The following is a 12,020-nucleotide window of genomic DNA, read 5'->3' as shown; positions in this document are numbered from 1 at the left end:
ACCTCCAGTCTGAAACGTAACTACTCCCTGGCGCTGTGTGCCTTACCCCAAGCTTCAGGTGCCAACCCTCCAGAGGCCAGCCTCTGCTAGCCCTTGAAGGGTGGTTTTTTCCTGATTTGAAATGTCCAGCTGCGGAATCAGAGGGGCTGCTTTGCTGTCTCATTACTGGACTACGTTTTTCAATCGTTGGTTGTGCCTTTAGTTCTGTAAACCACTATTGAGCACCGCTTTCATAAGCGAAACACAAATAAATCAACAATTTACCGAGCAGAGTGGATGGCTTGCCACCAACCAACCCATTCACTTACCTTGGGAGGATCAAACAGTTCCAAGACATCCTCTTCGTTGCCTGAAGAGCCTGCTTTCCGTAAAACTAGCCGGCATCTTTGCCAGCGCATCCCACAGTCCATGGTTGCCTCAGTCACCATCCAATATTTTAAGATACCCTCTTTCCGCACTTCAAGCGCCTGATCACGCGAGAGGGCCCAAGGGATCTTCCAGGCAAGGCCAGGCTTCAAAATGGAGTCCAATGCGTCTCCTTCAACAGGGACAGGCTCTGGGGGCTTCCTACGAAAAAAGTTACGCAAACTCCTCCTCAGCCGATCAAGGGAAAAGTGTCTCCTCACAGGTGACGAAGTCCCCGTAAGCTCCTCTGATTTAGGTAAGCCACAGGGGCAGGCCTCGGTCATCCTGTCCAGCTGGTCAGTCAACTCCACCTCGGCCTTGGTCACACCTGTCCCAGAGGAGCCGTCAGTGTGCCTGCGGCCCGTCTCCCGATAGTCCCGCACCCTGCTAAAGGGCAGAATGCGGAACTGGTTCATAGTGGAAGTTTCCTTCACCTCATGGCGGAAGTACTGCTGGAAGAGACTAGCGAATTGGAGGGAAAAGTTCTCAGCCGCCAGGACTTCATGCTGAGGGTTCTCGTTGATGAAGAGGAGGTACTTCCAGGCCAGCTCCTTGGCCGTGGTGATGGCATGCTGTTCGCAGAACTCAGTCCAGCCAGCTGGTTGAGGGGGGTCGCCTGGGGGGACAGTGTGTCCATTCATTGCAGGGACTGGAAATATTCAAGGACTCTGCAAAACACAAAAAGGGAGGCGATGTGGCCAAAGGGAGTGGCTGGCATGGTGAAGAACTGGTGGCCCGAAAAAACTGAACTAAGCCACCGATGGGAGATTCTCAGATGGGACAGGAGAGACCAACGTGCATTGTGGCTTCTGGTCACGAGGGCCTACTCAGAGCAAACGCTTTTTGTTCAGCTTCTCTGCTGAGGAATTCCCCCCAAAAGATTTGGAGAAAGGTTCCAGGCCAAGTAATTCATGCAAGGGCACTCAAAGCTCGATTTCCTCCTACAGCAGCCACACACAACTGGGGGACGGGGCTGCAACAGAGCAGCAAAGCCATCTTCCAGGGATGGCTGTCCACCCCGCTGAGGAGCCCCTGCTAAGCTTCTCCAAAAGATGTCCAGCTGCCAGCCAGAGGTTTTCCGCATCAGCCCCCTGGGTGAAATAACGGGATGTGTGCCTTTGCTGTGCTATCTACTGCTGAAGGGGGCTCAGTCACAAGGCCTGAGAAATGGTTTAGGTTTAGCCATTCCACTTCCACAAGGTTGAACTGATTGAAACCAACACCCCAACATGCCACTCCAGCCCTAGGCTGTTATTAGCCCTTGAAGGAGGGACACACACACACACACACACACACACACACACACACACACACACACACCTTTTGACACACACACTCCTTTTGCACGTCTTTTTTTTCTTCTTCTTTCAAGCCCTAAAAAAAGTGCAGAAAAGGAGAGTCTACTCTGAGCAGCAAAACCAGGCAGGAACAAAAAGGTTCCACCTGAATTCTCACATGGCTGCTCTTTGCCTTTAAAAACATAGGGAAGAACTGGATCGCAGATCTCCCAGTCTGCGGCTTGAATGAAACACTCAGGTGTGCTGTGATGCTGGTTACACCACAGACTGAATTAGACTCTAAGCCTGTACAAAGTTACGCAGGGAGGCCCATGTTTCCGGAACCACAGTCAGCCACAGTGCATTTTGAGGAATAAATGCTGTGCACGTAGCGGGAGGGTTTAACCCCCAAATGCCGCATCTCTGCATGCCACCCAGGGCGGCAGGACTTTGCCTCCATCGCTCACTTTTAAAGGACCTGACACAGATTTCAACCTGCAGGACAGCCTACATCCCTCTTTTGCAAGAAACTATCAGCGCTGAGGAAATTTGCTGGGGGGGGGGGGGAGGAAATCCCCTTCAAGAATTTTATCATGCACACACACACACCCAATTTCACAAATATTTGCAAAAGCCTGGTAGAGGAAAAGAATACAAGCCTCTCCCAAATCTGACAAATTATATATTAAAAACTGGGCAAAGAGTCAAATGGGCAGCTTTTCCTCCCCGAACACTGCCTCCTCCAGAACTGAGGCCGGCAGTTCACTTCCAGCCTTTTCCTTCTGAAAAACATTTTATCGCTGCCGTGCATGCAGCTCAGACAGGAAGCAGGTTCACTGCTCATGCCGTCAGGGGTGTTTCTGCCTCTCGTTTCAGAAACACATACAAGACTTCCTTATTAACGCCACCATTAAAAGGGCAATAGAAAGGAACGCCTCTTTGCTGAAATAAGGGTACTCAGCGGCTCTACAAATAATTACATAATACACGTGTGTGCACGCACAGATGCACGTGCACGCACTTACACGCTTAGAGCCTTACTCACTCAACACAGAGCTTTTGGATCTGTGGATGGCAAAGTCAAAATTGTTAAGGTGCTTCCCCAAGGGAACACAAGCTGAACTTGGTACACACGTAGTAGCTCCAAACATCTGGATTTCTAGAAAAGTCTGAAAACAGCAAAAACAGATGGGACAGAACTTCAGGTTGTGGGAGTTTTCTTTCACATGCCTGATGTTGCCTTAGATAGGAGGAAGGGGTAGGCATAGGAGAAAGCCATGAAGGTAATTGGGGTTGCATAATACTCAATACATTAATTGTCTGAAGGAGACACACAGCACAAAAAGACTAATACAGTGCAACATAATAACATTCACACACACGAAAAAGGGCTACTGTATGCCTGCAAGACCTCCTTCTCATTCCATCATGCCACAGAATGTTCACAAACATTCCAGCTTCAGAGAGGGAAAGGTCAGTCATAAAATGATGGCAACCACTGCATTTTCTGGAGAAAATGTGATCGATAGCTTTGCCTGATAGAAAATCTCCACAAGGGGATCTGAGAGGGAAAGAGTTATGTGCTACTGAAAAGAAGCATGGGGGCATTGAAAGGGACCAAAGTGCAGGAGGAAAGAGAGCTGAAGGGAGGCAGACATAGCAGGCAAAAAGCAGAAAAACAGGGACTTGGGGGGCTGAAGCAGGAAGTAAGAGCCAAACTAAAAGTGACGTCTTGCACAGGTTGGACACTAGTCGGCTTCCCTCAAGTTTTGATGGGAAATGTAGGCATCCTGGTCTTGCAGCTGTAATGGAGAGCCAAGCTGTAAAACCAGGGCGCCTACATTTCCCATCAGAACTTGAGGGAAGCCGACTAGTGTCCAACCTGTGTAAGACGTCACTTGTAGTTTGGCTCTGAGTTTAGGAAAGACAGGCAACGTGAGAAGGAGGCAAAAGAAGGAGAATTAAGGGATATCCTGGCAGTAGGACAAGGAACCATAGTTTGCAGACTGTCTGTGCGAAGGAGTGTAGAGATGCGGGAGAGGGAATTGTCCAACAGGGAGGCTGGAGTAGACAGCAGTTCCCAATTTCTCACAAGAGACAGCGGCTGTTCTCTGAAGAGCAGGTGGTGTCTGGAAGTAAGTGGAACTGAAACGCCTGTGAAAACACCACAAGGAAGTGCATGAATGCGCGTTGCTGTGGCCGTTGCAGGCACTTGCCCCCAAGTGGGCCCCCGGCCTCCTGGGCCTATCAGTGCAATCCGTCTGTGGATGACTCAGCACCCTGCTTCCTTCCATGCACCATTCTCATGCTGCCGTGGCCACCAGAAACTCGGCGCGTGGGGAGGGTGTCCAACTATCAACTACATACCACGTCAAGTAGCACCACCTCTCCCCAACTGCCTTTCCCCCAAAAGCAAGGGCTCCTATTCAGGCATGAAAGTACGTAACTTAAATCGCTTAGTGGTGCTGTCTCTCATGGGGGGGTGCTTAAAGCAGAAGATGGAAGGTACCTTTTCAGCCACTTTCTACGTGGTACTCAGTACCGGCTCATACTGCTTTACTTTAACCTCTGCTCATATCTGACGACTTTTCAGAATACAAAACAATGTGAAAAACCTGGAACTGCACGCTGACGAAAATTCTTCTTCTTTTGGGACAAGATTGTTATAACGTGTGCATGTCCCCTGCACACATGCATCTAAAAAGAGCACAGCCTCAGCCTTCAGGATAGCAAGATATCCTGTATCAGCAAAAGCAACACCAAGATTTAAAATAAAAGTTACACAACAGAAAGTCTGTTTGCAAAAAAGTCTCCCCTTACTTGAGTCAGAGAGAGAGAGAGAGAGAGAGAGAGAGAGAGAGAGAGAGAGAGAGAGAGAGAGAGAGAGAGAGAGAGAGAGAGAGAGAGAGAGGAAACAGATACTGTGAACACAAGGTGTACGGTACCTTTCAGAGATGGCATGTGGAGACGCATTGGCCAAATCAGGTAGCCAACCCCACCCGGGAAGGCCACCTCAGAAGCAAAAGCTATCTGCTCGCACGTGCAAGTTCCCAGCGGCATACAGGAAAAGGTGGCTTTGGTGTACACCAACGGCAGCTACATGCTCCAAAATAAAACCACTTGGAAGATTTCTTTCCCCCACCCTGTTAAGAAAAAAAAACTACTACACAATGCCTAACAGTATAGGAGGAAGTCCACTCCCACCATCTCCTCCGTTTTAAAAGCTGAGTGGGTATGTTTAAGAGTTATTGAGATGGAGGCAGAACTGCGTAGTTGGTGGAGAACAGCCAAGGACTCCTCCGGGCATGCCCAAACGGTTCCCCCTGGCACAGAGAGGGTGCTGCCAGAGAGCATTAAAAAGCTGCACACATATACACTCTGTGTGTGTGTGTTGGGTGTGTGTGTTTGAGAACTTGCTGGTCTTTGGCTAGAGGGGTGTGGTCAACAGGCAATTTAAGGTGGGAGGCACCACATTGATCTTGTGGGGTGGGGACAGACAGGAAAGATGGACAAGGAGAGGGAGCAAATGCGTGGCAGAGAGGAAAAGAAAAGGAAAGTGAGGGCGAATTATTTATTTCACATTTCTATTCCGCCCTCCCCGCGGGCGGCATCAGGGCGGATCACAACCCATTAAAATGCAATAAAATTCCATTTCCATAAAACATTTAAAAACATCACTATAATAAAAATGTATTTCTAATGATGCAGTCAGCCTTACAAACTGAAGCAGGATGGTGGACAGCCTTCGCAGGGAGGGTTAGAGTTTATACACCCCCTTGTTGTTTCAGGCCAGCAGAGGCCCAGACCTCAGCCATGTGCCCGGCGGAACAGCTCTGTCTTACAGGCCTGGAGAAAAGATAGGAGGTCTTGCCGGGCCCTGGTCTCAGTAGACAGAGCGTTCCACCAGGTGGGAGCCAGGACTGAGAAGGCCCTGGCTCTGATCTAGGCTAAGTGGGCCTCCTTGGGGCCAGGGACCACCAACGGCTGCTTATCCCCTGATCGGAGTGTCCTCCGGGGAATATACGGGGAGAGACGGTCCCGCAGATACGCTGGTCCCAGTCCGCATAGGGCCTTATAGACTTATTAGACTCAGCGCTAAAGTTAAAAGTGTTCCTCTTCTCTGCTGTGTTTCTCAAATTTTCTGCCTCAAAGGAATCCGCACCTGCCGGAGAACCCTGGGGTGTGGCTGGCAGGGGCTGCGGGGCACAGTCTAAAGTGCAGAGCCAGTTCAAAAGGGGTGCTGGCTAGGTCCGGCGCACTTCCCTCAGCCCATGCCATGAATGCACTCAGTCCTGCCTCATAAGAGCAAACACAGCGAACAATCTGCCACTGGGACCCGTCTTCTCTTTGAAGAACCCTTCAGAGGGATGGCAGAGGGACTCTCCCGCCAGGATGCCCAGAAGACGTTTCTAAAACATGGGCCCAGCCATTCTACCCACCTGGGACCGTCTGCCTGGCTTTACCAATTGTTGACAAACGTACAATGCAATTCTAAGCAGAGTTGCTCCAGCCTAAGCCCGTTGAAATCAATGGGTTTAGACTGGAGTAACTCTGTTTAAGACTGTATTGTTAGTGTGGCTTCTGCAAAAGAGAATCTGAAAGAGGGAGAAGAGTTTTGCCTAAGTGCCAGATTTTTTCAAATGCCACCTTTCGTTGCTTGCAAAGAGAATTGTTTTGACCACTGGAGAGCAAGCAGTATTCTAGCCCTCCTTGATCAGGGGAGGGACAAGATCCTACTTGCATTCTGCAGCTGGGAGTGCTAAACAAACTGGCCTCTTTGCTCCGGCAACCAAACTACCTGCCTGCCTTGTTCATCAATAGAAGCAGCAGTAAAAGACCTCCAAATGTGGGTCAAACATCAAGCCTAGGGCAGGCATAACAGTTAACCCTGGTTTAAGGGTTGCATCCAAGTAGCTACACTATGCTTAAGGATTAGCTGTCAGGCAAGGTCTGAAACCAGGTGCCTGAAGTAGGTTTGCAAATGTTCACTTCAAGGTTCCCTGCCTGGTGACTTTCTTTCTATACAGAGGCAGAGCTCAGTTCAGTTAGCTAAAGCCAGGTTTCCCTGGGCATTTGGGGTCACGTAACAAGCTACAGTTTGCACTGAGCACAGTTTAGCATTATATCTGTTCTGGGCCACAGCACTTCTCTTCTACAAGCTTCACACCTTTTGCTGAAGCAAAGGTATCCTTTGGAGCTCCAAAGAATTGTTTTCCATACCATTAGGGACACTCTCTGGTTAACTGCCACACACTGTAAAATCTGTGATTCCAGCTTTTATCTATTATTGCACCAAAGATTAAAGCATCCAACGACACGCCATCAATTTTTTAAATAAAAGTATCAAACCTGGGATGTCATATTTGGTCCTACTCTTTAGCCCTGACCTGGGTGGCCCAATCTCATCAGGTCTTGGAAGCTAAGCAGGTTGGGTTAGTACTTGGATGGGAGACCACTTGAGGAAGTCCAGGGTTGTTAGGCAGAGGCAGGCCATGGCAAACCGCCTCTGAACATATCCAGCCTTGAAAACCCCTTGAGAGGTCGCCCTAAGTTGGCTGTGACTTGATAGAACTTTACACACACTAATTCACGGGGCTATGTGCATAGCCAAATGTTTAGTTCACTAATAAAAACAGTGCATTCAAATGAACAATCAAGGCTTACAATCTATCACTGGATTATTGGTAATGGCAAATGTTAACGTCTTTAAAGGAGACACAAACTACAGCTTTGCACCATCAACGTGCACAAGCAAAGAAGACAGTAGCTCCTGCCCCGAGGAGCATGCCCACGGAAGGGGTACACGGTGGCTTACTTCAGTTGTGCCAGGCGGACAAAAATCACTTAAGGGCACAGGAGGCCAGCTGGCTGCTGGAGGTGGAGGTGTGAAGGCTGCAGGAAGGGAGACAATGGGAAATCAAAGAGGGTCTGGCCCAGCCCCTCTTCAAGCTTCCCGTTCCTCATTTGTTCCACAGAGAAGTATATTTTGCTTGGGGAGGGGAGGCCCGTCCCTCAGTAATGAGAATCAAATGTTTCGGGGAGACAGGGATGCATCCTCTGCAGAGATTAGGGAAACTGAGGAATTATCTGGGCCTTGAGCAGTGGAAAGGAGGAGACGGCCATTGGCAGGCAGAAGCTCCGCTGCGCCAAGGAGCAGAAAAAGTGGGGCAGCTTGTTTGGCGACCCCCCCCAAGGATGAAAGGTAGCTGCCCTCTTTTCCATCTGGTCTGCCTAGCTGCTGGAAGGGGCAGGGGTCATCGGCCCTAGCCGGTCCTCTTACACACCCAGACTTTCGAGAAACTCTCTAGCTTAAAGGGGTTTCCCATTCTTGGATCTTCAAGAGCCCATTAAACAGATGACCATGCCCGGCGCACACAAGGTGGGCAGACACTTCCGAGAAGCGCAACTGGCAAGCTCAGCCTGTGCCTGGCCCACACAGCCCCAGTACAGAATAAGGGGTCCCGACAACCGTGGCTTCAAGGAAGAAAAACGTGTCTGGTTCTTAAGAATTGCAGAAGTCTTATAGACACTTGGTATCCCTCCCCACAAGCAGCCGTGGGGCGGGTGGAGGGGGTGACTGGGTGGCACCCAGAATCCAAGCCCCTTGAGTTCTGAGCTGGATATTCAGGAGGGGGGGGGGCTGTGCTCCTCTGCTGGCTCTCGGGCTGCGGGGAGGGGATCGCGAGCAGGAGGACAGAGGCAGAGACCCCCTTCCCAAAGATCTGCCAGGTCAAGCACAGGAGCAGAACCCTGCGAAAGCGGGCAGCCTTCCCTGCAGGCAGAAGACAAGGTGGGGGACGGGGAGGGGGCACAGGCCAGAGGCCGAAGGGAAAGGCCTCCTGCACCTTCCCATCGACCGGGCAGCAAGAAATCCAACAGGTGCAGCTTTGCCCTGCCGAAGGACGCGGCACCTGCTGATTCCGGCCGCGCCACCCGAGGGGGAGACGGGCTTTGAGCCACCCCCATCCCCCAGCCGGATTCGAGCCGACATCTAGCTGGGCCCTCGGGACGGGGCTCCGGACCGGCCCTGCGCCGCCCCCTTGGCGAGCCGCGCGGCCCGAGGCCGAACTCTCCCCTGGCGATCGCTCCCGGGCTGGGCAGAGATCCCCGCCCGGGAGGGAGAGCGCTCTCGCGGCGCGAAGCTCAGCCCGGCGCCGCTGCTCGGAGCGCAGCCGCCGGCGGAAGGAGCGCGGGGCAAGTCCGAGGGTTGCCAGCTCCCGGAGGGACGCTCCCGGAGCGTTGGGGTGGAGCCTGGAGAGCGCGGGCTCGGGCGGGGAGGGGCCTCCGCGGCGTTTCATGCCAGGCGAGGCGAGGCGAGGCGAGCCGCGCCGAGGAAGCCCTTCCGGGAGAACTCCAGCCCGCCCCCGCGGGAGGTTGGCAACTCACCTGCACGAGAAGGCGGCGGCGGCGGCGCTGCGCTCCCCCCGGCCCATGGCGCGCCTGCCCAGCGGCCCGGCCACCCTCGCGGCGCGCTCCCTCCTCCGGCCGCGCCTCGACGCCGCTCGCCTGGGCAGGCTTATGTAAAGCCGGGCCCGGCGCCGAGGGGCGGGGAGCGGCGGGGCGGGGAGCGGCGGGGCGGAACGGAGCCGCCCGGCGGGCCCCGGCTGCCCGCGCGCCCGACGCCGGCGCCCTCCAGAGCCCGCCGGGCGCCCCGCAGCGCCGCCAGGGCCGGGCGGGGAAGGGCCGAGCCCGGCCGCCCCTGGCCGCCAACGGACGCGCAGCCCGGGACGCCTCTGCCCCGGGGACCCGGCCGGGGGCTGCCCAGAGCGCGCCCGCCCTGCTCCGAGAAGCGCCCGCTGCGGCCGAGCAGGGGCCGTCAGGCCAGGCAGGGGCGCCGGACGTCGCCGAGGAAGGGCGCGGCCGCCCTGCGCTCCTTTCGCTCGAGGGGTCCGAGGGGGCCCTGGGCCGAGACCCCTTTGGGCCAGGGGTAGGGAGGAGGCCTGCTGGTCAAGCTAGAGAGGGTCTCAATAGTCTAAGAGTCCAGTAGCACCTTGAAGACTAACCAACTTCACTGTAGCATAAGCTTTCTAACAGCAGCTCTCTTAGTCACCAAAGGCATCTGACGAAGAGAGCAGTGGTTCTCGAAAGCTGACGATGCATCTGACAAAGAGAGCTGCAGTTCTCGAAAGCTGACGATGCATCGGAGGAAGAGAGCTGTGGTTCTCAAAAGTGGATGGTGCATTTGACAAAGAGAGCTGCGGTTCTCAAAAGCTTATGCAATAAACTTGGCTAGTCTTAAAGGTGCTACTGGACTCTTTACTATTTTGCAGCTACAGACCAACATGGCTAACTCCTCTGAATCCAAAGCCATGTATAAACAGTTTTGTGTTTAATTTCATTGATTCCTACTTTATTGGGGCATTTACTTCTTATCACAATTAGAGATTTTGTTTTTTTTAAATGGCCAGATGTTCCAAGCATGTCATTTAAAAAAAAATTAAAATCAAACATTTTTACTAAAGCAAAGCGTTAGGGGATTTTTATAACCATATAGTTTTAGCTGTCCGTTTCTTGTAAGTTTGGTTCTTCCGAAGGGCTCTGTGGAGCTACATCTCCCTCCTCCTCTCCACCCCTAATTTGCCCCAAAGCTTTTTAAAAAAATGCAGCTTGCACAGCCACATAAATAGCCAGGCCAGATTTCCAGAAGCTCCTTCACAGCCCAACCCAGGTTTTATTTTAAATGTTTAGGGAAACAAGATCTTTTGTTTTCCTGGGTGCTCCGCTTAATAGTATCGGCAGCTCTCATTCGACACAAGGGCACTTCTGTCTCGCAAAGGCTTTTTTCTTTCTTTCTTGGCTTTCTCTGAGTGGCTTTTGCAGGATGAAGCCAGATCCCTGGAGAATTGCACCGTGTTACTCAAAACCGGTTTATTCACAGATTGGACAGGTTGAGGCAGAATCAGAGACGCTGAGCTGCAAGCCCAGGCAGTGCTGAGGGCCCTGCGGCCTGCTCAAGCGGGCAGGAGCTGGGCTTCCTTGAGTAATAATTGCATGCTCTCAAGTCGCAGCTAACTTATCGTGACCACACAGGGGGGTTTCAAGGCAAGAGATGAGCAGAAGTGGTTCACCACCACCTCTGTCCTCTGTCCGGCCACCCCAGTCTTCCTTGGTGGTCTACCCATCCCAGTACTGGCTGTAACCAATCCTGCTTCGCTCCCAAGCTCTGACAAGCTCAGGCTGTGCTCCCTTTGGAGTCTGGCAAACGCCCAACCAGACCGCCCCCCTTTGGAGACGGCCTCAAGAAGCCACAGAGTAAAGATCTCCCTTCTGCCCTGTGCTTAAGTGGTCTTAAGCTAGCCACGCAGAGGCTACGTGGCCATCGGACAGCAGTGCTGATTCTGTGAACCTGGGCAGATCATGAGAAGGGAGGGCAGGAAGGGTTGCATCAGTGCTTAGTTCTCGTGGCCCCTTCTTACATGCCCAGGGTAAGGCCGATTGCAACCTTAGGGTCAGGTAGCAATTTTCCCCAGGCCAGTTTGGCTAGGGATCCTCATGGGATACCCTAGCTGTCATGGATTTTATAAGAATTGAAGGTGTTGGAATTCTGCCACTAGCCATCTACTCCCCCAACAGCAGAGAGGCTTTCTGTAGGAAGGGTAGAGATATGTGTGGATAAGTCAGCCAGGCACAATGGTAAAGAAGACGACAACACACAACATTAGATGACCTGGAAGGAAGTATAAATTTGCTAAAGGATTGCAATAGGGGCCCTGACAACAGCCAATTTAATAAAAGTTTGCATGTCAAGGATTTTTTGTCTACCCTTTCTGAGTAGATCCTGATGAAGTTTTGCCATCTTCTGGGCATGGAGTAAGGATCCCTGTGTGTGTGTGTGTGTATCGGGGGGGAGGTCTTTGGGAATGTCCTGCATTTTGCAGGGGATTGAACAAGATGACCCTCGAGGTCCCTTCCGACCCTATGATTCTTAGCCCACCCTGTCAGCAGGGTAGTGCCCTCTGTAGTTGACAACCAGGGCTTCCCTATGAACCTGCCCAAGAATCACCACCTTCTGCTTCCATTTTGCTTGCTCTGGTTGCCCCTGCTGTCAGAAGGGAGGTGAGTAGCTACCTGTGAAAGGGCCTTGCCTGGGGTGGCCCCATGAGTGGGGCTGCAAATGGTCTCTGTGGATTTGGCACCAGGCTCAAGCTTCTCCTGAATGTTTGGTTAGTTTAGTAGAGTTACCCCTGCCCCCTTCCTCCTGTAGTGTGAACTGGTTTTCATGGAGGATGGTTAGATAAGGAGTCTATCGATGGTTTAACTTTTGGAAAATACCTTAATTATTGGATAGTTGGCCCTGACCTGGAAAGCCCAGGTGAGCCTCATCTCATCTCAGATGCT

At 52.3% G+C, this 12,020-nt stretch overlaps 1 protein-coding gene across 2 annotated transcripts in view; it reads right to left on the bottom strand.

The window, feature by feature from the left end:
* Positions 1–1,061, bottom strand: part of SH2B3 (SH2B adaptor protein 3) — a 48,975-nt gene extending 47,914 nt beyond the window's left edge. For both annotated transcript variants that reach the window (XM_054996574.1, XM_054996575.1), the window contains exon 1: positions 309–1,061. In XM_054996574.1, coding sequence (XP_054852549.1) covers positions 309–1,046 — 738 coding nt within the window. In that variant the 5' untranslated portion in view covers positions 1,047–1,061. The remainder of the gene's footprint in view (positions 1–308) is intronic.
* Positions 1,062–12,020: the final 10,959 nt, after the last annotated feature.

The sequence above is a fragment of the Eublepharis macularius genome, chromosome 13, assembly GCF_028583425.1.
Source record: "Eublepharis macularius isolate TG4126 chromosome 13, MPM_Emac_v1.0, whole genome shotgun sequence".
In the NCBI taxonomy this organism is placed as follows: Eukaryota; Metazoa; Chordata; class Lepidosauria; order Squamata; family Eublepharidae; genus Eublepharis; species Eublepharis macularius.
Note: the sequence above shows the minus strand (reverse complement) of the source record. Positions and strands in the feature narration are given on the sequence as shown.